The sequence below is a fragment of the Falco rusticolus genome, chromosome 5 (assembly GCF_015220075.1).
Source record: "Falco rusticolus isolate bFalRus1 chromosome 5, bFalRus1.pri, whole genome shotgun sequence".
In the NCBI taxonomy this organism is placed as follows: domain Eukaryota; kingdom Metazoa; phylum Chordata; class Aves; order Falconiformes; family Falconidae; genus Falco; species Falco rusticolus.
In genome coordinates, this window is record NC_051191.1 from 810,659 (window position 1) to 837,613 (window position 26,955).

The 26,955-nt window shown below is 39.1% G+C and overlaps 1 protein-coding gene across 2 annotated transcripts in view; it reads right to left on the bottom strand.

Annotated features, from left to right (window-relative positions):
- Window positions 1-23,225, bottom strand: part of LRRK2 (leucine rich repeat kinase 2) — a 72,963-nt gene extending 49,738 nt beyond the window's left edge. Inside the window, exons 1-11 of one of the 2 annotated variants that reach the window (XM_037388193.1) lie at window positions 22,863-23,225; window positions 22,655-22,740; window positions 18,316-18,422; window positions 14,290-14,378; window positions 12,158-12,292; window positions 10,397-10,531; window positions 6,839-6,970; window positions 3,883-4,002; window positions 2,611-2,735; window positions 1,991-2,070; window positions 1,115-1,221 (exon numbers count right to left, since the gene is read on the bottom strand). In XM_037388193.1, coding sequence (XP_037244090.1) covers window positions 1,115-1,221; window positions 1,991-2,070; window positions 2,611-2,735; window positions 3,883-4,002; window positions 6,839-6,970; window positions 10,397-10,531; window positions 12,158-12,292; window positions 14,290-14,378; window positions 18,316-18,422; window positions 22,655-22,740; window positions 22,863-23,025 — 1,279 coding nt within the window. In that variant the 5' untranslated portion in view covers window positions 23,026-23,225. Of the gene's footprint in view, window positions 1-1,114; window positions 1,222-1,990; window positions 2,071-2,610; window positions 2,736-3,882; window positions 4,003-6,838; window positions 6,971-10,396; window positions 10,532-12,157; window positions 12,293-14,289; window positions 14,379-18,315; window positions 18,423-22,654; window positions 22,741-22,862 lie in introns of those variants that run through there. The other variant, XM_037388194.1, reaches the window with a different exon arrangement.
- Between the last annotated feature and the right edge of the window lie 3,730 nt (window positions 23,226-26,955).

Sequence of the window (26,955 nt, forward strand, 5' to 3'; positions counted from 1 at the left end):
TCTACATTATCGTGGTAACTACCACCAATTCTTGCCATTCCCAGTTCAATACATTGATTTCAAATGGTTAAGTCAAGTAATATTGCCTTGTGCCAGAGTGTTTTACTAAGCTTCTTTATTTCTTTCAATTCTGGTGTAACCGCATTTATTTAGGGGAGAAAAAAAAGAAAAAAAAAAAAAGGCAAAATAAAAATTTGCTTTAGCCTTCCAAAAGCAATCAGAGACCCACTTGCCAGTAATGTGGTATGAATACGGTAACCTGGTATAATATATGATAACAATACACATACATTTATGAGATCTGTTTCTTGATATAGATACATATTAATCCCATAAATAACTATAAAACCTCTTCATTTTTTGTACTTGGGTGGCTCAGTAACCTAGTGATAAAACAACGCTTTCTCACCTAGAGAACAGTAATTAACTGATAGTCTTTTTGTTCCTATCTAGCCAGTGGTTTTCAACATGCAGCCAACAAACCACTTGAGGTCCATAACCATTTCAAAGGGTTCTGGGAAAGGTATCTAATAGAAGCAGGCCAACTCTCACTAGGCTTAAATATTCTACCCAGGGGTCCACATCTCCACTGAAAAATTTTGAGGGGGTCTGTAAATTGAAAAAAGTTAGGAAACTGTATTAGGGACATAATCAGGACTGCAACAATCTTGAAAACTGTTATGCACATGCTTAACTTTCTACACAATTTGATTTACTGCAGTCAACAGGACTGCTCAAATCCCCTCTGTTAAGCAAGAAAATGGTATTTGTTGGGTTGTAATCCTTACTCATGTGATTTTCAACAATCAGTGCTCCTGAGGAAATTTAAACATGAGATAAATGTTTAAACAAGCATACAAAGCAAACACCCTCTTTTTCCATCTCCTGCTCCAAAAAATAGCAATTGCAACACATAAACTGGCAAAGAGCTCTTCACTTCCACATACTCTCTTTGATACTAGCCAACAATAGCTTTTTCAAAGCAAGGAATAGACTTTCTACTAAACACAACTGCGTAATATTCTAACCATAGAGAATACTGTATTGTATTCTTTACTATTTCAGCAATAACCTTTTGCTGAACTAGAAGGTAAAGACAATTAAATTCCCTTACCATTTTGTTGTGACAAAATTGCCAAGGTACTAGCAGCTGCCTGAAATACTTCTTTTGAAGAGGAGTGCATCAGCATGGAGAGCATCACTGCTCTGTCTATTGGGAACCTTTCACAGAGAGAAACAAATAGCTGCACGTTGACCATATTATAGCAGTTACTTGATAATTGTATTTCAGTTTCCTAAAAAGGTGTTAAGCAATATAATTCAATCTTCAGGTGATTGTACTTGGCATCTAACATGTTTCCAGAGCAACAGTTTTACTTCCTTTACAAAGAAAGCCCTTTGAAAACTATGCATATTAACCTACTCCGAATGTCATTGAATTCAATGGAACTATGCTTTCCAAGTGACTTGACATGCAGAAAGGGGGACAAAACAGGCATACTAAAATTTAAATAATTAAAATTTTAAGCAACTCTGAAAAACACTGTAACTAAATTGAAAGTCTGTGTCTTAGCCACGTCTAGACTCTCTCTGATGATGCAGCACTCCCTCTGCTATGCCCTTTCATCTGATTTGTGGGAAAATGAGCACTGCCTTTCTATACTCCTTATGTACTAGATACCTTAATCTTCTCTGTTTTCCCTGCTCTTACATTCTTTAATTGTCCCCATCCTTGTGGCAACTGAAGAGGATATTCCTTGTGAACTGTAAAAATTAGTTCTATGAGACTGTATTCTGACCCTTTATTTTTGCCTGAGTCAAGGTTAGCAAACATTTTAAGAAAGAAATTTTCCCAAGTACTATTGATCACTGTGCACTTCAAATATTTGAAAACACCAAAAATAACTGAAACATGAGATTCCAAATGGCCTAATAGTAGGCTTTCATTTTTTTCATTTCCAAAAATACAGTTCAAGATATTAACACTGACTGATTATCTCCATCTCCAATCTTCTCATGAAGGTTGCGTTGATACAGAAACAGATTTTTCAAAGCCCAGCATGCAGCCTCCTAAATATAAACCAAGAGGAGACAAAAGAATTACGAAAATAATCCTTTATAAGAAAAAATGTAAATACTTTGACTGTTTTTCAGTCCATGACAAAGGTACAATGTGCTTTTTACGTAGAAATACAAAAAGATGTGGACTGTCACATTCTTTATAGTTGGGATAGGCCTGAGTTACAAACATGTGCCACATTCTCATTATTTGATTTTCATTTTGATATCTATTTTAGGCTGAGATTAATTCTTCTGCTGTGTTTTGCTGTTGTATACAGAGAAGCCACATAAACAACAATCTTTGGATGGCCAAAGTTTCAGGTAATATGCCTCATCTTAACTACCTACATTTGATCCAAAGGAGTAACTGAAACCAGTTGATTTCAACAAAGATAAGAAAGGCAAGAACGGTTAAGATTTATTCTAAATCTAATCTAGTCCTTAAGGCCTTGTTTGACCAAGGATATACAGGAAAAAATTATGTTGCTAGACATTGTATTTAATGCACAATGCTGTCTTTCCATACCCCCATCATCCAGAAATTCTCACCAGCACATCTGTGTTTTTTCGGTGCAGTTCTAATGCTCTGTAACATGCTTCCAACCAGCACAATTTTTCTTCCTCCTCCTCTTCTTTTCTTTCCTCTAAGTCTCGGTTTAAGAATATTGTTTCAGCTTGAAATATAAAATATTTACAATAAATTCTTATTGTGAAAACAAACCACTTAGTAATCACAGAGGTGCTCACATTGCCTATGTGCAAAAATCAGTGGAAGGATTAGCCTTTTCTGGGAAGGGAGAAGTCTTTAGACATAAACTCTGTGACAGACTTCGAAAACATCTTTAAGGTTATAAAGGAGAATAAAAACCTTAATTACAGTGTAGTAAATTAGGTACATAGTTTCAGATCAGTCAATACTCGGGCTCTGAAAAGACCTGCAGATACTTCTTTTTTGTTGTTGTGTATTTACATACAGAGTATCACAGACATGAGTGATTAATTTGCACATACCACTTATCACACAGCCATCTACACTCTGAAGCAGTGCCCTTAAAAAATGAAATGCAAATTGCAGTTGCTAAGACACAAATATCGGGCCACAGTAACAGCAAGAGAATTTAAAAGAAATCATTTTATACCTACAATTTTTCAGCTTTAAGGAAAAAAGTATGTATCAATACTGACCATAATACCTGAGGCTTAATGGAGCATTTATTGATTTCTAATCTTTGCTATTTTGAGGACTCTTAAACACCATTTCTACTGACTTTTTTATGGAACAATTACTCAAAGACAAAGAGGATCAGATTCTTAGCTTTTTGCCACTAACTTCTTTTTCAGAATAATACCTGATGTTTACTCAAGGAAAAGTTTACATCTTTTAATTGATTTCAGAACTCAAGCACAAGCATTGATTTAGTGTTGCTATCAACTGCCACGATATAATGAGTACTGTCACACATGGCAAACACAGCATCACATTAGTGTTGTTATCTCTAGAGATCTTATGTTAAGTAGGGATTATCCAGTATTTGCCTATGAATAAACAGGTTGCTTTGTTAAGATCTGTCAACATAATATACCACCTCTGAACACTGTGAAGATGTCGGGCATATGATAGGAACACAACCACGTTGCAGTAAACAACAAACTATAAGCATGTGGGAAATCTACTTCTGTCAAACCTATCTTGCCTGAGGCTTTCATGTTAAAGAAATGGAGTTCAAAATCACCATAAGATATTACCAGTATAGAAAAGATTAGCAAATGGACAAATAAATGAGGTAAGTTATTTATGTATTTAGGAAGAGATTTACTCACTTAGAAGAGCTAAACAACTGAGAGCTGCAGCTTGTAACTTTCCATTTTCAGGGTATGTTTTAACAGCCTTCACAATGACTTCTGGAACCTTGTGTAACACAAGGATATTGAAAAAATTTCCTGAAAATACATAAAATATTAAATGAATATAAACATGAATATCTAGAGCTTTACACACATCTAACAAGTTTCTCAGCACACAATGCACAAACTTTGTGGCAAACATTGGATTTCTTATTACAGGGCTTGACACAATAATGTTTTATTTATAGAAAGAAGAGGTCAAGGATAAAAAAAACAGCTGGGACCTAGTTTTTTTGTAATTTTTACAAAAGACTGAGGTTTAATGCAAAAGGAACTGTACACTGTCATCAAAATAAGAAAAATAGTCAGTGTATCACTTGCAGACTTCCTGTCAGGAAGTGAATGCAGTCCCGGTCTTGAATTCCTGCAATGATTTGAATTGTCCTATCAAGCAAGTGGTTTAACCACGTTTTGCTCTCTGTTTTTGCCCTCCTCATTAAACAGATCAAGGTCAGCATTATAAATACAGAATACCTGCATTCTGGAATAGTAGGAAGAACTACTTTGTGATGATAAATATATTTAAAGTATAACTTCTATTATAGGCTGTACAGTATTTTATATTATAGTTTGAATATAAGGAATTCTGCAAAAAGCAAGCAAATGAAAATAACTTCCCCATTTGCTGTAAAAACAAGCATTATGCATAAATTAATACAGCAACACTCACTTTGTAAAATACAGTTTGATAGCTATGGTTTCTGTTTTGATATTCCATTTCGTTTAATTCTTGATTAGTAAAAATGAGCATCACACTAGCAATGTGAAAGGTCAGCTTAAAATCTGTATCAGTGTTTCTCAAACCCTTTAGGTAAGGTATGAAATTAATAAGTCTATAGTTTTGATGCTCACATATGGGAATTACATACAGAAGAACGACCAACTTCATTTCTTTCCCTCAGCTCTGGTCCTGAGTCCTACAGGTGCTGACTACCTTCAATGTCTAGATCTTTCACCAGAAGATAAGTACCTCTTTTCCAATGTTTTATCATTCAGTTAAATCAGACCAAGTTAACAGAATGCTTAAGAATAGACTTTAAGACAAGTCTTTTCCAAATGCATCACTCCAAACCCCTGCCCTTAAAATCTATTACAAGTGCAATTGGAAACAGTATTTTTCTTCTTACCCTGTAGTAGTGCGGTCATGTTATATCAGCATTGCCGTTTCCTGCTGTATTTTAATGGAAACGGTATGTTTGTGCAAATTTGTTACCTCACAAAGTTAATAATCTTAACCTACGTGATGAGTAATTCTGTTAGGCTTGTGGCTGGCCAACCAGGTATCACTCAAAATACTGATGACTGTCAAATCTAATATAGTCATTACCAGACTAGCAAGAATACATGACAGTGATTTTGGAGGCTGTAGATGCTGACTTTACCATTTCACTGCCTGTTAACGTGGATTTAGGAAGATGGTGTCCATCAGAATAATTTGGGAAGCCACACTGGCTATATGGAAATCTTCCACACTATTTCCAGCAGCACCCAGCAATTTCACATCTGTTTCCCTAACTGTGTGGTGCTGTGGACACCTCTTCCCGTAACTCTACTGAAGCGGCTCCTTATTAAGATAAAGGGCATCTGTTATGCTGAAAGAAGAAATAGATCTTGTGGCTGCTTTACCACCACTATTACTTGTTGGTCAGCATACACACACAACAAACATGTGACTGAAACCAGGCTGGTTACACTTAGGGTAAGACCAAGGCACGTCAACAGAGTTGCTGTGTTCCCACAAGTGCTTAGTTTCCCTGCTTATCTTCTGTTAGCCTTGCAGAGGAAACCAGCCAAGGGTAACATCATCTCCTGGCAAAAAACTGCAAATACCACCTCAGCGGCCACCACATTTGCTTGAAATTTTTATTTGGCTTTCTGAAGGGGAACTGCAAGTTGCTCTTGGTTGCACTCAAGTTTGATCTTTATTTTCTACAATATCTGCCTGCAGAAGCAGAAACAGATGGTGAAAGGATGGGACTGACTTGATTAAGGGGATTCGTGCACTGGTACCAGCATCTGCAGTAGCTTCAGGCCACCACCTGCAAGAATCAGGAAATCTAGCTTATGAGAAAGACCTTAGCTGAGTCCTTGATGAAGTAGAACCTGCCAAGGAAGCAGGGGCTGCTCAGGCAGCTACTCAGTGTTTTTGTATGCAGCTGGGGGAAAAACATATTTATTTTCACTTGAACTTTCAATTACATGGCCCTTGCAAATGCAGATCAGATTATAGTGGCAAAAGAGTACAGAGCTGCTAAGAGGCACAGCAAACCCCTTTTTGACATTGCCATCCTTTCTGTTGATGTGACGCTAGCCCACATAAGCCCAGACAACTTTTGCCCAAGTCAAGGGAAGTCCAGAATCCTGTCGTTCTTTCACTGCTGCAGCACAGAGGGCCCCAAGACAGGCACCACAGCTGGGCAGGAACGCAGCATAGGTCTCTGAAGGTAAACGCTTTGCAAGGAGGAAAGAGTCTTGGAAAGTACTTCCCCAGGTAATTCTGTAGCACCAGTTGTTTCTCACACATTCAGCATCGCCACTTCAAAAAAAGAAATCTTGAAGGAATTTTCTTCCTTTCTATAGTAACTTTAAATAGAATGGGATCTATTGATCCCACATTCTCATCTCATACTTCTCCCGCTCTTTTTTTCCCATTCCACACCCCACACACACCCAGTCTTTCATGGCAGCTTCTGTCACTGTTACTAAAGTTTACCGCAAAATGATACGTTATTGACTGTGGCCTGTGTTACCTCAGTATGTTTACATCTTTAGAGACATGGAGCTATACACCACCCTGAGGATTAACTGGAATAGTAGCTCTCTTGTTACTTGTAACACTTGTTGATGACTACAAACAACTTTGGGAACTTACCCAATGTAAGCTTATGCAACAAACAGCAACTCACTTCCTGAACTGTTTCACTACTGGGGAAACTTTTCATCATTTCCACTATAACATTGTAGCAGCGAACATTTCCAGACATGAGCACTTCAACATTGCTGGCTAGAGAAAAAAAACAAACAAAAATTGCTTCTTAAGGAAAAAAAAAAAAAAAAAAAAAGCATGGATTCTAGTTCTTAAGAAAAAAAAAAAAGATTGGATTCTAATTCAGACTTCATTTAAATAGATTTATTTAGAAAACTGGGCCTATGTCTCAGTTTTTGCCCTGAAACTCAAGAGAAAGGTGGCACTTTTTTTCTTGGTACTGCCATAGAAGACATTAACGACAACCAACACTTGGAAATAATTTAATTCAGAGTCCACATTAACATTTATGTATTTGTTCCATTCTATATCAGGCCACGTAACAGGAATTCTTCACAAACTGTTTCTATGTAACTTTCTTCTTAAAGCTGAACATTTTTTTTTTTATAAATATTAATTCAATCTTATAAATGGTGTTTATAACATTATTATGAGCAGGTAAACATTTTACAGTGTTTCAGTAATATTCCCAGGGCATAAAATTAAGAAACAGTTTAGAATTTTTCTTTCTGATAGATGTCATTTATTTGATTTAATCATGTTTTCATAAGTTTTCCTTTCATGTTAGGGGACATTTTAGCAAGTTATTCTTTTCATTTAAATTAGTTCTACCATATGCCTATTGTGTCCTGAGGGTATAGAAACATTCATCCAATGCTCCTGCAATATTTTGAAAGTCGTTGCAAATTCTCTATTTCACAGAATCACAGAAGGGCTGATGTCAGAAGGGACCTCTGGAGGTCTTGTCCAACCCCCTGCTCAAGCAGGGCCACCTAGAGCAGGTTGCCCAGGACCATGGCCAGACAGCTTCTGAGTATCTCTAAGGATCGAGATTCCACACCCCCTCCAGGAAACCTGTGCCAGTGCTTGGTCACTTTCACCCTCTTTCCTGCCTATTACACAGGCCAGATACACAAACTGACCGGACGTTCACAGGAGCCAGTGAACAGACAGAACGCGTCCTTTCCTCCTGAGGACAGAGAGATGCCACATACAGTAATTTAAGGCAAAAAGGCATTATGGTAGTTAAAACGCAGTGTATGAAAACATCCCTCCAGTATGTCTATGCAGGGTAGGAGACAAAATATGAACCCCAAAAAATCTTGGACAAAATCCTGTCCCCAGTGAATGAAAGGGAGTCCTGTCACTGACTCCAGGGGAGGTAGCATTACTCTGCTGAGGTCCATAGACTTTCTTAATTGTTCTTTCAACAGCTTGGCTTTCCTGTATACAACTTAAAAGAAATATTTGCAACTGTATTATTAAAGATAATTAGACTTTTTAAAGCAGCATATCTTCAAAATAATGTGTCTCTGAATATTAAATAATGACACTCTGTAAGCTGAAAAAGCAAACTCTGAGCAGGAAGCATTTCTGAAGCATTCTATTTGATAGTGAAGGAAGGTACCTTTCACAATGCTTTATGATGACAGCAATTTCTTCACATCTTTCTCAAGTGAAAACACCTTTTTAAAGGTATGATCCACAAAACAGTATTGCATCACTTGAAAGTAAGTTATCATTTCACAGGTGGCAGTTATAAACACATTAAAATATTCAGGATTCCAAAACTGTTTACTACGGAGAGAGAATAATTAACTGCATGTTTAAATCCTGCAAGAACCAAGCAATGCTACATTTGCAGGAAGCCACCATTTCCCTGAACAAGCTCATTTAATCTTAACCACCAACACCTGGTCGTCTAGGTTCTCACAACAATTGATGAAGAGACCAGAGCACTCCATATGGTGATTCATCCCACCTGTAACAGATACCTACCTCCCTTCGGGTCAGGTAAATTTCCTCCCGAGGTACCTGTTTCTCCCCATTAAATAGAGGAAAAACCTGGGTGGCTGCCTATGGCTACCATTTAGATGGCTAACATTCTGGGACCCATCACTCCGCTATAGACTTTGGAGGAAAGTTGGCAGCAAAGCATTTTCTCATTCCATCAAAACCACTGAGATTTAAGAGAGTTCTTTGTTGCATTGGAAGAAACTCTCACCCTTCGATTTCTTGCGACATATAAGCTGGAAGAAAGTCTAGATACAGACTAGTGAAAGAAGGCATAGTGAAGTACAAATCCTTGATGTAAATCATTTGGAATAGAGATGTGAACTTCAGGGTATAGGGAGACAAACATTTTAGTACTGGATAAACTAGAGCGTGTACTTACAGTGAATGATTTTCTCCATGTGGCCTTAAAGGAATACATTTTCTTGCAGGTATTGTGGGATGTCACAAACCAAGAGTATAAATGCTGGCAAAAGTGCATTCATGTGCACATTCATGGGCAAGCTAACTCTGCTTCTCTATTTTCAATCTTTCTTATCAGAAATGAGAGTTCTTTAGTTACACTTTGTATTTACTAATTTTAAAAGCAATTAAAATATGGCACCCTTTTCCTTAGAAAATGGCAATAACTTCTGGGCTAAGATAAAACTACTTCTGGCTCAAGGAACACTTTTTAACCACAAACTGGAATAGCAAGAATTTTGAGAAACAGAAACTAAATAGTTTGGAGTCTGATGAAATGTGGGACACTAGTTATTTTGCGCAATACATGGGGCTAGCATGATTCATATAGACCCAGACAGAATGTACAAGTAAGGTTTTGTGAGGAATCATGTTTGCAAGAGTACGTTATGTACCTCGTGGAAGACATGGAGAGCAGGACCCTGCTCTACGCTTGCCAAAATTGCGACTACCAGCAGGAAGCTGACAAGAGCTACCTCTGTGTCAACAAGATCAAATTGCTGTCAACAAACTGACACAAATCATCAAGCATGCTCTCAGGACCTGATTTTGCCCACAACAGGGACTGCTATTATCGGAAGACAAGACACAATGACATTTTCTTCTAGTCTTACTGCACAACACCTGAGGATCTGCACAATATCATAAGACCCTATAATGTGTGGAGTGCTAACAATGTTCCTCATTGCAGCCACCACTGAACCATCAGAGGGGTTGTCTGAGCCCAGATACCATCTCAGTCCTGGCCACTGGATTCATATCGGCAATTTTGCCCTTGCGGAACAGCCTCTGCCAACAGCGTTCTTTACCTGCTACCCGAGCCTCACTGAAGGTTTATTTAGTCAACAAATACATCTTATTTTTCAAATATTAAAAAGAGACAGGGCAGTCTTGAACTTTGACCCCTGCAACCATGACAAGCATCTTTGTTACCACTTACTCCAAGCAGAAGAAAGTCTCTTTCTGTTATTTTATGAGAGATTTCAGTTTTATCAGAATGGCTGAATATGAAAATTTCCCATGAAAAATTGCAAATCAGCATTTCCCAAAGAAAACAGGAAAGTTCTTTGTCTGGCAGCTCCCAACCAGTTCTTACTGATTTTTTACAATCACTGAAAGATTACCACAAACTGAGGTGAGCTGATGTATGCGACGGAAGATGAAAATAATTTCCAACAATGCACTTACGTGGACCAGCTAAGGAATGTAATGAATAAAGTGCAGGAAGAATCACCTCTTCTTTCTCTGGAAACTCTTTAAATACTTTCAGTATGACCATATGATCTTTGCTTTCAACAAATTCAGTCAGCTGCTCTTCTGGAACTAATTTGAAAAGCAAGAGAGATACAGTATGTTTTGAGGAAATAATTCATATTCTGGTACAACATGAGAAAAGACAATTGTTTTCATCAAGTTTCTTTATATAAGGTACTCTCCATACACATCATCTTCCAGTTACAACTCCTTTTTATAAAGACCTTTTTCTAGCCTACACTTTATGTAACTTAGTTCTGACTTCAAACGCTTCCCTGTGAATCAGTATTTTCAAAGAAGCCTTTCAGCCTTTTTCAGAGAGCAAATTTCAGGTGTTCCTCACCAAGACAGTATATAACTGAAGGAAAGGCTAAGCTTACAGTGAAAAAAATTTGCCTGAATGCCACTTTGCATACTCCATGATTTTATTTAACTTCTTAACTTTTTTTGATAATGGAGTTCTTTCATAAAGATTACAGCCACACTTTAATAATACCTTACCTTCATTGTAATAATGGCTTAAGGTTTTTCCACCCTTACCCCCTGTCATTTGTACTGACATAACTGCGTGGCTGTGCAATGAACCAGATAAGGGAACAGATCCAGGTTGAAAAATAATTACATATTTTATATTTCATAAGCAGAACCATTTTCTGAATCTATTTCAAGCTAAGGCTAGGCAAACATTCGCATTACAGTAACTGACAAGGTGGATCAGAGGCAGGAAAAAGTAGCCAGTGGCAGCCTAGGAACTTGTTACTTTAGCACTGCCATCAAGAAGAAGGTTTGCAGGTCTGTACCCAGAGCAGTCTGTAGGTCTGTAAAAATCAGGCACTTATAAAAAACAATGCACAGAAAATCTAAGAAGCTCAGACCCTTATGGAGCCTGAAAAGAAAATACAGCAGGACAAAAGTACTTAGGGTGAGCGAAAGAGGGGAGGGAATGCAGAAGATAATTCCAGGCACACATGTGTGGGAGGAAGACTTGGAAAAAACAATACAAAATAGTGCTGGAAAGAACAAGTCTGAAGAACTGAAGACTATCTCTGAAGCAAAGGAGTACAGCGGACTTAGTAAAAGCGCTAGCACTCCTCAATATTTATTCTGAAGCAAGAAACTCAATGCAAAGCCAAGCTGCTACAACAATGGGACTTCTGGCTGTTACACGCACAGTTTCTGAAAACTTTGCAGAAATTCAATACATGGTAACTTCATTTCTCAAAAGAAACACAGGAATATCATACAGTTACAGACTCATCTTTTAGCATTGTCCAGATCAAAAGCAGAATCACATATATTTCAAAAGTACAAACATTTTGCTTTTTTTAGAACCGTTCACATGTTACTAAAATTTGCCAGTCTAAATAAGCAATCCTGTTCATTTGAGAATTAAAACAAAATGTCACTGCTCTTTGTTCCAGTGTTACTAATGTTGAATCCCATCTTTTCAGTTAACTCTAGAGTCAGAAATGAAGAGACATTTTGCTTTTTTGAAAATTTTGTATTCATTGCTCTAATTTAGAAAATTTGTGATATTGCTTGGAAAACCTGTTTTGTGGTAACTCATTCAAAGAACAGATATGATACACAAACCAGAATTTGGAAATGCACAAATTATTTCATTTAAATAAACGTCTGCCATCCCCTTCCAACTTACATATTTTTCTAACTTAATAAACTACAAGATAAAAATACCTTTCTCAAACAGTTTGTGTAACACTTTACACCCATGTTGCTGGATCTCTTCATTTTTAGGGAAGCTGTGCATGGCATTAAATACCAAGGAAAACACATCTACCTCTTCCTCTAAGAGCAGGAAAGCAATTACATCTAAAATGCAGAAGAGATTATATGTTGCACTGATTAGTTCTCAACATTTTTATTGAAGCACTGTACTCAACATTAAAACATTTCATAAAATAAAACATAAAACATTAAAACCACGACCATTAAAATCCAAAATTCTTTAATACTGTCCTTAAAATCTGCTCCGTTGCTCAAATTCAGGTTTTGCATAACCCATGAGGAAGTTATCTCTTAAGGTAGTGTTTCACAACACAACTGAGATATTCTAAAAGATTGCTGCCAAAAAGACAGTTTCTCCTCTCCACTCTTGCTCCCTCCTTGCACTGCTTTGGTGCTTGTCTGACCCCTCAATGAGCCAGTTCAACTCACTGAACTGGCAGAAAATTAACCCATCAAAATACTCCCCCTTTTTGCAGTCATAGCATGCTGGAAAGTTTTGCTAAGTAGTAAGGTTGATGGAAGAAAGAAGGCAGGACTACACTACCTGAAGAAAACAAGAGGGGATTTGAAATGTACCTGTCAGCTACAGTGAAATGTGAAATCGGTCCATCTGTGTATCACAAAGCCCTACTCTCACTCTCTCAGCCATTTGTTCAGCCTGAAACTGAACTGAAAAGCCAATCTCACTTCTCTCTTATGACATAAAAAAACCTCTTAATAAAAATATTACTCTGTAGTATGTATAGGCAAAAAGATTCGTATTCATGACAATTTCTCGAGCTTACAGCAATAACAATACAATTCATAATGTCTGTTCCAGTGTTTCAGCTGCATCTGGGTTTTTTTGTGGTTTTTGTTTTGGTTTTTTTTTTGTTTGTTTTTTAAGATAAGATCTTTCTATATGGCATTCACACTGGCCTGTCAGCTTCAGTTACAGTGCAATTCAAGTTTACAGAGGTATCAAAGTAAAGCATACTAAGAGATTTTTCTGACAAGGTAAAATTTCAAATATTTTTCTGAAGGTAGTTGAAATGAGAGTTTGGTTGATCAACCACTGAGGGGAGGAGCGGTATTCAACAAATAAACTCTTACAGAATATCCAGTCAGCAGTTTAGGATCCTTTACAATACTCACATTTAAAGGAAAGAAGCTGTTCATTACAGTTATTCAGTAATAGCCAGATTTTGCTATTATTGTTATTATTAATGACACAGTGTAACTACTTATAACGAGACCTGTATTACCCAACTTCAGCAGATAAAAAGTTAGGCATCCAGTCTAAGCTAGTCCTCCAAACCTCTCTACAATCAAAAGGGAAACGAAAACAAGTTCAAGAGGTAACTGTCTTCGAAAATAGACAAATGAATAGTATGACCATCCTCTGAAAGTGCCAGTTCTCACTCTGCTGCCTATAGCAGTAGAGTGGACTTTGACAGCTGGATTATCTTTAACTACCTAAAGTCAAGTCTAATCCTTAGTTTGTAAATAAGGCTGATTTCAAAGCTGGTTACAGTCAATGGAAATATTCCTATTCTAACAATAATTTGTGCTAATATTATAGGCTAGCTTGATTAAAACTAGCAGAATCTCTCCCTTAGGGTCTCTCTTTAATTTCAATGGAAGATCAAGAATCTCAGCACCACAAGAAAAGTTCTCAGTACCTCGTAAGATCAGGTCTCTGCAGAGCAGAATAACAGAAATGTCCAAGATGATTTACTGTTTTCAAAAGTACTAATCAGTACTAAAGCAAGCAAGCCAGACTATCAATTGGCAAGGAAAAATAACTTCTTCCTTATTTTATTTATCTGCTTAACAGCAAGTATTTGTGTCTATGCTAATAACAAGTTGGCAAAATTAATCAGTCATGTTCTTCACAGCCTTGCAATTTGGAGAATCATTTCTACCTGGATTAAAAAAAAAGTGCAAAGCAATATTATTTTGTATACAAGTAGAAATGACATATTATTTTCCCGAGTAAAACAGAGAGAAAAATCAGGTCCAACATGTACAGTCACATATTTTATACCACAGGTCTGTGTTTTAAAGGCTTAGACAAAGCAGGAAAGTAAAACACTCAATACCTGACATGAGGAGTAGATTTAATGCTTTCAGTCCTATTACTGAGAGATTTATATTTCCTTTGTGAATGGTAAGCATTTTAAGAATCTGCCTAAAATTAAAAAAAAAAGGAAAAAGTTATGGCTACAGAAATATGAACACACAAAAATTTTATCAAACATTTACTTTAAAACCAAAAATAGTTACAGAAATCAGCAAAAGCTTAAAAAATTCCCAATTAATTATTTTTTTAAAACTTGTATTTCAGTTTCTGTTCTTTTCAAGTTAACAATGCAATAATGTTGGTATTTTAACTATTATCACACCTCATTAAAATAATGAAGTAAAATTGATAAATTTCACACTAAGTTTTAATTAGTTTCATATATTTGTTCTACAGGGGACAAGTCTCATTCAGGGTGGGGTTACTCTACATTAAGCACGGCTGTGGAGCACAGCAGAATATGGACAGTATGGCAACGTTCTGTTTGCGGCAAGCACTAAGCTACAGTGAACAATCAAGGGTTTGTTGGAAGAGCAACAGCAGTTTCCCAGCTAAAGAATTTGAGCAACAACTTGAAGAACTCTACACTATCTAAGTTTCTACCAAACAGCACTTATGTGACACTGGTGAAATCACTAGAAAGAAAGATTTCATAGACTACCAGTTCTACACTTCTTACTTTCTGGGTGGAGTTGAGACCCATGGATATTAAACTCTGAAATGCTGCATCACAGTCAAAGTTGACTTTTTAAACAGGAAGAGACAAAAAATGCCGAGTACTCTGAAAAATCCAGTGCATGTATCAAACTGGGCACCCAAAAATCATTTCATGCTCTTAACATATTTTGCTCAAACTACCATCTGTAAAACAGTGACTACAAATCCGTAAAACCTTCTCAATAAACAACATTTTAAAAGCTCTAGACAATAATGATGAGCACTAAGAAAAGCTGAGAAGAAAATGAATAGGCCAGTTTTCACATGAGGTATCGCTAATATACAGTAAATATGGCAGCAGGCCAAACATCGAATGATGTCGATGACAGAATATGAGTAAGCACTGATTGCGCACTGAATGAAGCATATCTCAAAAGGGGGAAAAAACCCCTGACCGTGTGATTAAAAACTAAATAAAAATGGACAGGCTTACATAAAAAAACCCTGAAGAAGCCTTCATTTTTTTTTTTTTATTTTCATGATTTTGGAGAGCTTGGCCTTGCAATCTTAACAATCTTCAAATGTGAGTCTTGGTATATATAATATCTAATAAAAATAGATTGTGTAGTAGTTCGTGACACTTTACTAGATATTCTTGACATGTCTTGAAAAATAAAAAGCAACACTTAAAAGTTTCATCCAAATTTCATTCCCCAGCTCTAGCAATGAGGTTATTTGCCTTGCTAAAGTATAACTTTATAAACTGGAATGAATGTATCACTGTTTTCTTTCTTTTCCCTTCATATTATGGTGTTGCTCGTTTCTCTCCCTTCTGTTGTAGCACTAGTGTCGTAACTATAATAATCAAAATACATATAAGAGGCAAAGTCTGATGGGAGATACACTGTTATTATTTCCTGTCTTGCAAAAGGTAAAGGATATTGTAAGTCCAATAAAAGATATCTCATCTATTCACACAAACCATGCCTTACATACTTACATTCTCATGAACACAAAACCACTGTAGAAATCTAAGGTTAGTCAGAATATTGTGTGGGATGATTGTAAGAATGGAAAACAAAATCCAGTTAAATGCAGGGGTGTTTTTCTTAAATGGAGAATAGATACTTCACTGAAACTTCTGTATGCACACTTTGGACTATTAAGTCTACAGACAAGGACAGATGGTGGTATCTGGGTTTTCAGTCCTGAGGCAAATTCTTGTCCCAGCATACAGCCCACACGTATGGACTAAGCAGTAGGGTGATGAATCAAGGAAAACAAAGAGCCACCCTAACCAAGCTGGTAGAGTAGCTGAACAGACACCCTTAAACCTACTTTAATTTCCCAATTAAAGTGTTCTAGTCTTAAGCATTCCTAATGCATTTTATTGTGTGGGTGCAGGTGTGTGCACACATGCATACATGCATAGAAACTGTACATGAGGTAAAGATTCCTTCACCTCTTTGCTCCATAAGTAGCTGTGGCCCACCGAGTTATCAAATGCTCTGAAGCCATTAAACGTCTCTCCCTCATCTACCAATGACTCATGAGTTCTGCTGTGGAGAAGGAACTCTGCTTTGGGAAGCAGGCATTTTATAGAGTGTGATCTGTTTCAGGCAAGTGCTAATATATAAAGACAGGAGCTTGCTCAGTATACTGCAAGGTAAAATAGACACTAAAGCATGTCTAATACAAGGAGAAAATTCCCTACATATAACTTCATATTTCAAGTATAATTAAGAGTGAGGGTGTAAAATTTTCTAAACATTATCTACTGTATGAGAGTTTAATGTAAGAGATTACAGAACATCTCATGAAGTCTCTGACCTTGCAGAGAGGTTGCAAACACATTGAAGGAATTTCTTTCCTTTCTCCTCACACTGACAGTGACTATTTCTTTATCACACTGTCTGTCAAGAACACCTAAGTCAATACGAAAGTACTGTTTGTAAACACAACTAACATGGTTGAGTTGGCTCATGGTTGAGACACATGAAAAAAATGCTTTTTCTAGTTCAAGACTGCTGTTCTCCTAAAATAGTTACACAAATAAAATTGAAAATCTCTTGCAAAAAAAATAAAAAAATAAGACCACCTGTTCTCTACCATAACTGTTTCCTGCCTTGCTGCAAACTGCATGTATTCATTATGATACCGATACACTGCAGTACTACTGCAATCCCCCTACAAGGAACCCGAGATATAATTTAGCTGGCTTGCTCTGTCTTTGGCACTGACAGAAATGCCTGAGCCCACTCTCCCACTAAGAACAAGTTTCTCCACAGCAAGGAAAACTGTCAGCATACCAGACAGGGAAACACAGTTGGCTAAAATATTGGTAGTGGGAAGGAATTGTGGACAGTAATGTTATCATCAGATCTTCAGTGAAGATTGAGTTTGAAAAGGATGCTTCGTTCAACTGCAGACACTATGTGGGCTCTGAAGAGGCTATGGGAAAGACCCACCCAAAAGTGTAATTTTTCTGGAACCCAAGAATGAACAGCAGCATCTCTAGCTCACAGAATAACTCTCAATTATCAAGCCTTTAAGCTGCCAAAGAAATTGTAACTAGCTTGTACATCTTCAGTGCGCTTATTCCTTGCTAGTGAAAAGCAACCAAGATCACTTTCGCTTTCTGACAAAAACTTCACATACTTCTTTCAAGGGAGTTTACTTCCCTACTGACCATGTACTGTAACCACTGTAAAACCAACAAAACCTCCTCTTCTCCATTTACATTACTTTAGGCTTGTGGATGTAGTTCCTCACTTTTGGAAAGAACAGTCACACACACACAGACAAATTCAGGCAATACTGCATCTGTCTATTAAAATGGAAGACCTTGATAAGCACAGAAACTCAGCATCGTTGAGATTGGCAGGGACCTCTGGAGGTCTCCTACGTCAACTCCCTGCTCTAAGCTGGGGTTCAGGGCCATGTTCAGTCAGGTTCCGAATCTCTCTAAGGCCTGAGACTTTACAACTTCTCTGGGCAACTCGTTCCAGTGTTTGACCAACCTCACAATAAAAAAAAACAACAACAAACAAAACCCAACCATACAATGACACCACCACACCACCACCCCAGCAAACTTTTTAAGTGTAATTTCCTATATTTCAATTCATGCCCATTGCTTCTCACCCTGTCACTGGGCACCACTGACAAGAGCCTGGCTCAGCCTCTTTTACTTTCTCCACCAGGTATTTATATGCACAGATAAGATCCTTGCTTGTGTGAGCCCATTTTGAAGGCTGAATAAACCTACAAAAATCTTCCAACATTTAGAAGCTGATGTAATAACTTTATATAAATATATTTCATTGCATATATATGCTGCCATGATAACCAAGCATTCCTGAACACTCTCTGCATATAAAATACTTACTGGTGAACACCCAATACTTCCCAGTCCTTCCCAACATCCTTAGGAGCTATGCTCTGAAGAGTACTCGGACAGATTTCTATTAATTTACAAAGAAGTGACCAACCCATCTGTAAAACAAAAATACAGCTATTTTAGAACAGAGATTCTGTTTGGATCTTCAATGTTGTCTTCTAATATTCTTGGCTTTTGGAAAACATGTTCTGAAAAATTATCTAGTTAAATCAATATGGGAAAATTAATTAACACATGAGAAGACAAACAGCATAAAAATTTAAAAGATGGAGGTAAAACAGATATGCTAGTGATTCCAAATGCATTGCTTGTAGGAACACTTCACTCTCAGTATGCTTCAGCGCTGCTTGAGGATAAAGGAGACACAGTTGAAAGAGATGCTGACAGAGAAAAATACAACGTGATTCATAGTATGTCATCATGGGCCAGGGAAGACCATTGCACTATTAAAGGCAGTCCAGCTTTATTGAGGACCAGGTGTTTCCATGAGAATTTACCATTTAATAGAAAACTATAAGAAGCAAGGATAGGTTTTTAAAGGTGTCCAGTGTTTTAAATGAGGATGAGATACCTAAACAATACTATATATTTCATATTCTCACCATCAATCCTCAATACTGTGTGCTTTCAAAATGTAATGAAGGCAGTGAAAGTTTTGAGATCACAAGGAATGAATGATGAACTAAACCCAATGCATTTGTTCTTAATAACTACCTGCTCTATCCTATGCAAATTCTTTGACTATCAAACATCTCTAAGTAATGCCAAAACTGAAAAATATTCTTCTTCCATATTGGAGAAATCTGCTCTCTTTAAGAATGCCTGCAGGCTGATATGATTGAATGAACTTCAGTGAAGATGCAGTAAGCAAAATTTGTACAAAGGATTGACCGATGAGCAAGAAAACACTGCTGTATTGAAAGAGAAGTGAATTGTGAAATGTCAAAAGTCAAGATGAAGCAGATTTTACAAAAATGAATTAAAACGAGGTATATAAGTTCCCTTGGCCATACAGAAAAAATGAAAAAAACCATGGAAGTAGGCTTGTGCGCTTTAAGAACAGGGTCAAGACAGTAGATAATCTAACTATGGCTCAAAACCTGTATGTGTAACTGGGTAAGTTTTTGGCAGGAGAGTTATGTAAAGCAAAGGGGTCAAGACAGGGCAGCCACCAACAGGAAAGCAAATGGTTAAACTAAAAAAAGTTAAACTCCAAAGAGTTTAACTGCAAAGTTCATGGAAAGCGCATGATCTCTAACCCTACAGTCTTCAAGACTAGAAAGCAGAAATTGCAACTCTGGTAGCGTAAGGACATCTATAGGAACAGCACAGGCTTGAATCTAGACAGCTTTCATGAAAGCTTTGTTGAGCATGAAATTCTGCTTTTATCTTTCACCTACTTGCTTATATGGCATACACCCACACTATCTGCAGTAGTTCTGTTTCAATTTAGATTTGTGGAGCCAGATATTTTTAGCCAATTACAACCTTAATGTCTGCAGATTGAGCTTGACCACGGCCTAATTTCCACGCTCTTCTCTTGCTTGGATAGCAAGCTGGCTTGCTCTACATGAGACTGCAAACCAATTACTATGGACATTCAGGAACATTAGGCTGGTCTGTGTAACTGAGTCCTGACTAAACACAGGTGCAAAGAATAGTCTTAGCAACCACCAGTCCTCCCCAAGATGATATGTAATTACCTAATTTTCCATGATCCAAGCAAACCAGAGTTTACCAGTGACAGCGAATCAGGTATAAATTTCAAATCTGCACAGCAAAGATATTGTAGAGGTGACCATTAATTCATACACTGTGTATTGATTAGAAAAGATTTTAGTTTAAAAGTCCCAGTTCATGCCACCTAAGTGTTCTTGTAAAATTTAGAACCTGATGAAAATTAGCTTAATGACTTTTTTTTTAGATTGGTCTTTTCTGGATCTACAGTTCTTATAAATGTTTGTCAATACTTGGAGTCACCACAATGGAAACACCTGACTTGTTGACATGTGGTCTATTTCACAATATTAAAATCATGACCTGAGATAACAGAAAGCTTTTTATCTGTTTAATAATGACATAAGAAAATAAGGGTCCTTTAAATAACAGAAATCCTAAGGGTTACAGGGAAAGAAAAACAACCCAAACCAGCAAACAAAGACGTTCTTATAAACAATTCAACAGGTCCCTATATACAGAAACAGTTGGTTGCAGCACTGAAACTGTTATTTTTAATCAGACCCTTTTCATTTCTAGCATGCAATGAATTTATATTACATTAGGTCACACCTCTTATGTGAGACAATGAGGCTCTGCTGACTGCTCTTTACTCAAGTGTAAACATATTTTGCTCTAAAGTTTCTAAGCTGCTCCAATCATTGCCAGAGTTAACTGCAGAAAGAAACCACTGTATTTACTTAAAGACTTCTATTTTACTTTAAGGTACTACTGACTTTCCAGTCTAGTACTTTCCTACTTCTAAAGAAGTTTTCAGGGTTTATGCCTGTACTGGTACTTGCAATATCGATCTACCAAGCAAATGTACCCTGTACAAGCCAGTGGAATAGCAGCACAACATGATTCTTTGTTTACCAGTTAAGGAGGGGAAAGAAAGAAAATCCTCACTTCAGGTATGTCTCTTATTGTATTTATTCTCCTATGCGAGTCAATTTTATCACAATAGTAAAAGCAAAAGAGGTTGCTTAATCCATTTATTCAATGAAAACTCATTAGTAGTGTAGAGAGACCACACTGAAATCAGGACTACATTACTTCACCACTGCCATAAAGTGAGAATTCTGTATTCACAAAGACTGTAAAAAAAATGCAGTGAATGAAGCAAGAAGACAGAGCTCTACTAACATATTGTGGATGTTTGTAAATACCGTAATTTAATGTGAAGGAAGAGCAGCCTATGACATTTTATGAGGAACAGGATTAGAGCTTTGCCTTGACTATGAATTTTACAATTTAATACAACATAATAATGCAAAGTAGCTTGAAAACTTCTAAACTGAAACACTGTGTGACTGCAAATGTAGACAAAGACTAATACTAATTTTAAAATTCCATATAAAATAAGAGGCATTTTAACACAGTTAAAATGAAAATTAAACATTTGCTATCTTCCTTATGCACTTCTGAGAATCTTATGCTGTCATTTCAGACTTAATGGTTGTGGCTGGATTTCATGCTTTTTTACTTCATCACCTAATGTCTGAGCGGTGGTTTTGTAAGTTGTTATATACCTGATACGCTTTATCTTGAAAAAAATTGCCAATTCATCCTTCTATATTTCTTAATAGCTTGACAATTGAATAGCAAAATAAGTTAAAACTTCAGACTGTGCACAAATATTTAGTCCTCAAAGGAAACCCGAGATCACTGTTATTCCAGATGAATCATTACACAAGTACAATTCTATATTTTAATTTCATGCTTTTGCCCTCTATCCAAAGCCTACTAGAGGAAAAAAAACCACGTAAAATATACTATTATTTGAGAGGCGTTTGCGAAATAATTTCTGCTTTGCCTTCTAGTTGAACCGAAAAAAAAAAGATGCCCAAAATATTGTAAACATACAAATGAGCTTAACTAATAATAATAATAATGAAAAAGCAAGCTGCAGAGAAATCTGAAGCTCATAAACATCCTTCAAGCATAACGTAATCAGAAAGTTAATACATGCCTGCCAGGAAGGAGCTGTTTCATACAAGTCTGGCAGCTGTACCTGAAGTACAAATCAAATGGTGCAAGTGCCGCACCTGAGCTAAACGGGCCGATGCTGAGTTACAGGAGCTGCCAAGCAGAACCTTACACGGCAGAACCGACTCTTCGCTAACAGACTCACACACACGCACCCCTTAAAAAAACGGGACTAGTGCGACCCTCCTTCTAGGATAGGGCTGCATAGGTATGAATTCATATTACAGAATTCTGCTTCTACGATGCCTGTCTAACCGCGGCAAAATTCAATATTGACACATCGGAAATATACGAGATAATTTACCTGATTTATTACTGGTAATTTAGAAGCCCATGCCATAGAGTTTTCGCATCGCTGAATTTTTATTTCCTACTTCACCGCCTTCTGCCGTTTAAACAGAAACGCGACGAGCGGCGCCCGCAAAGCGCTGGGACAGCCGGGCCCTTTAAACGCCAGCGGATACAGCGCCCTTGCTCAGGCCAACGGCACTCCAGAGAGTGGCCCAGAGGAGGGCAAGCGAAAAAGAAAGCAACAAGCCGAGGGGTAACTTTTATTTCGGGAAAGAACGGCGGTGCTCAGTTCCTAAGGCGCCAAGGCCCCGGCCCCCCGCGCCGCCCTCACCTGCTGCACGCCCGCCGCTCCCGGGTACAGGTCCACCACCAGCAGCAAGGGCACATGCACGTTTTGGCCGCTGAAGAGCCGCGGAGCTGCGGGGGGACAGAGAGAGGCCACGTTATCCGCGGGCGGGGCGGGGCGGGGCAGGGCAGGGCTGGGCAGTGCGGCCGGGCCGCCCGCGCCTCACCGCCCCGCCGGGCCGCCCGCGCCTCACCGCTCTGCCGGGTCGCCAGCTCCAGCAGGTCGCTCAGGGTCTGCACCAGCGTCTCCAGCCGCTCCCTCTCCTGGACGTTCCGCAGCCGGACCACCAGCTTCCTCAGGGCTTGCTCCTCCCGCGCCGCCGCCGCCTCCCCCTCCCGAGGGCCGGCGCTGGCCATGGCCGACCCGCTGCCCTCCGCGGCGGGCACCTCACCCCGTGCGCCAGCCGCCGCGGGCGGCGGGGATGAGGACTAGGCGGCGCCGGCCCGTCCTGCCGCCGCGCTCGCAGGACGGCCGTCTGTCCGGCTGGCGTCACCCGCCTGCTCGGGCCGCCCTTCCCGTTGCCTCCCGCCCCTCCCGCCGCGCCGCTCCGGGGACGCGGCGGTGGCGGACCAGCCCCCGCGGGCGGGCGGGCGCACGGGCCCACTGACCCTAGGGGGCGCTCACGTCACTCGCTCAAAGGCCCGGCGGAGGGGCCAGGCACGCTGGCAGCTGGCCAGTTTCTGGTGATTGACAACACAGCTGTCCAATAGAGTCGCAGAGCTGGAGCCTCGGTTCCGCCCCGTCGTGCTCCCCTGCTATAAAGGGGTCTGGAGGCTGAGGCGGCTGAGGTATGGGGGTGAGTGTGTAGTGGGGGTGGTGTGGGAGTGTGTTGCTGTGTTTTTTTCGACGTTGTCAAGGAAGAAAGTAAAGGTGTATAGTGTACCATTAGTGAAGGGGGGAGAGAGAACTGTAGTCAGTGTGTGTTCTTAATGTGTAGCTCCCTGAGCAGCTGAGGTACCTCCTCACCTCATGTGGCATTTGGGGTGGTCAGCCTTTCCTCGTGTGGTGGGTTTGTGGGGGGTCAGGGAAGGTGAAGGGGGGATCTGAAGGCTGCTGTGTGGCAGCTGAGGTGAAGCTGTAGCTCACCCTGCCTAAGGGTGACATATGCTCTGCACTCCTGAGTGCTTTTGCCTTGTGGGTGCAGGTCTGTGGGTTTGTTTAAAAGAAACCTTTACTGCACTTGGAAGTCAAATTTCCTTCCAAGCCTTATAGTGAGAGGTTGCTCTTTGGAGATAAGAAGGTTCTCTTGCTCTGTGTGTGTCCTCACTTGTGGTTGGTGCAATTTTCCTGAGGTCTGGTAATATTTCTGGTATCTCTGTGGCTCGTCCAAGACAATGATGTATTGGTAGGAAGCTAGTAATCACTTCTTAAAATAATTCTCAATTAGAAAGATAATATCAGTAGAATATGTTACATAAAGGACTTGCATATACTTTTTAAATGTGTAGGTGTTAAGGGAGCTAACTCTTTACTTGAACTGCGCTTTAGTTATGCAAATATGTTTTGGAGGATTATGGTAGGTTATGGATTTACTTGAAGCTTTTGCTTAGATTGCAATGTCTGGTTGATAGACATGCATGATGTTCATTAAATAGTTGGCTTACAGGTCGCTAACTTCTCAAAATAAACTTTAAGAAACAATGTTTAGTAATGCCTCTGAAGCCATGTGGCCCTGGATAAACTGTTTGTGGTCTATTAGGTGTGTTAGTCTTAAGCTTGTATGTTGCTCTTGTCATCATTCAATGTTTCTTAAGTTTTTATGCACAAAGAAGCTATTGTCTTAGTATCCTAATTATAGTCTGTTAACTAGGACTGTGCTTGTTAAATGGTGAGCTAGTTTTCTCCCTCTCTGAAGCACGGGAAAACAAACATGACTATGAGATAGCTTTATGAAATAGTGACTCAGTTTGGCATGTGTGGAATGCATTACATCTGGACTAAAACAAAAATTAGCTGCATTAAATGGATTACTTTCACTCAAAAGTTATTTTTCCATTCTGCAGAAGCCATGATTCAGGCACAAAGAAAAAATTAAAAAATATTTTCTAGATTTAAAACATCATTGCTGGCTTCCTGCAGTTTTGACAAGATTCTTTTATCTTGCAAATGGTATGAATGCAAGTACAATATTTCAGTTTATATTAGTGATCAAGTTTCTGCAGTAACTTCAAAGCTGTAGCAATTGCTAGACTTAAGCAAAAGATTTTTAAAGGTCAATCTTTGTAGTTTATACAGATTGGAAATGCCAGTTGTAAATTAAAACTAGGGCCATTGATGAAGTCATATTAATGCAACTTTCAAATCCTGACCTTAAACTTGTGGCTGTTTTGTGCTCTTAGCAGCTGTACTGCTGCTCTGGACTTTCTTGTGTTGCGCTTTATATAAGAATGCGCAAGTACAAGTTATGTGTTACAGTTTCATTGAATGTAAATGGAAAAAAGCTGTGGATTTCTTTAAGGAAAATTGGGGGCCAGGCCTTTCTCCTGAAATATGTTGAGTTCTCTAGCTGCATGCTGGAATGCAGACCACTTGAGATGTGTGTAAGATAGTTGCTGTTTTGCTGCCTTTATAGCCTTTACTGTGTTAGTTCTTTTCTAGTCAACCGGCTCAAATAACTGTCAACTGCTTAGCAAGCTTAAGGCCAGGGTATTATAGACAAGTTGAAAGAAAGGAAAGGCTAGAGCTAAAATGTAACCTGGATTTATACTTTAAAAGGTTTCCTTTCAGTCTTTTAAGTGATCTCAACTGTAATTTTTTCAGTGTGTCCTAGTTAAGCATTGAAGGTTTTTGTTGTAGCTCCATGTCCCTTGTTCCTCCTTAAATTCCAGATGACTTTCACTTCCAGGCACTTATGTTCCCTTGAGGCTTCATTTTCATGTTTTTTATAAAATCTGCCAGACTTCTGTAGCAGCTGGCTTGTTCTTGAGGCTGAGTGCTTTGAATGTAAAAGAGTTATTACCTGCTCCTCCTTTTTTTTTTTTTTTTTATTAGTAACTAATAACCCAGTTTGGATTGGATTGTATTTATCCTTTTAGACTCAGATGGGACTACTAATGCTCTAGTACAGGAGTCCTCAAACTTTTTAAGCAGGGGGCCGGCGCATGGATGAAGGGGCAGGCAGTCATCTGCAGCTGCTTGGTTTCCAGCCCCCCCCAACGCCTGGCGGGGGGGTTCTGTAAATATGGGGGGGCAGATTGAGGACCCTGGGGGGCTGTATCCGGCCCATGGGCTGTAGTTTGAGGACCCCTGCTCTAGTATAGAACCTCTGGTGTGTGAACATCTAGACATATATAAAGACATGACATGTTAATGTAGCAGAGATTAATAAATTGTTCTGTCTGGTCACGTATAAAAACAGATGTCTACCTCCATCCTTTGCATTCATGTATCACAACTGGAAAACTGCATGACATCAGATATCCCGGGAGTTATGATACACTTGTTCAAATGAACTGGGTCTTTACTGTTGGTGGCGGCATTATCAATGGGATTCCTACTGTTTAAGGCTATATTTACTACTTCAAGATTCCTCAGTTGATTTTTTTTTTTTTATTATTTTGGCTGGTAGTCAATACCAAGATGGCATCTTATCCTTTGTTTTTCACATGGATGACAGGTGTCCCTGTAGAAGGTACAAGAGACAGGGAAAGCAAATTATACTAATGTATGAACTTAGTACTGTGAACAAAACCCCATGATCAGTTGTATTAGTTTTGCATGGCAAGGTTTTGGTCGCAGGGGGGGTTGCAGGGCTGGCTTCTGTGAGAAGCTGCTGGAAGCTTCCCCTGTGTCTGACAGAGCCAATGCCAGCCAGCTCCAAGATGGACCTGCTGCTGGGCAAGGCTGTGAGCCCATCAGTGACTCTGGGATGTCATATTTAAGAAGGGGGGGAAAAATCTGCACACTAGCAACTGCAGCTGGAGAGAGGAGTTGAGAGTATGTGAGAGAGACGGCTCTGCACACACCCAGATCAGTGCAGAAGAAGGGGAGGAGGTGTTCTAGGCACTGGAGTAGAGATTCCCCTTCAGGCTGTGCTGCCCTGAAGCCCATGGTGGGACAGGCTGTCTCCCTGTAGCCCATGGAGGTCCACCGTGGAGCAGACATCCCCCTGCAGCCCATGGAGGACCCTCCACCAGAGCAGGTGGATTGCCCAAAGGAGGCTGTGACCCTGTGGGAAGCCTGTGCTGGAGCATGCTCTTGGCAGGATTTGTGGCCTTGTGGAGAGACAGAAGCCCATGCTGGAGTAGGTTTGCTGACAGGACTTAGGACTCTGTGGGGGACCCATG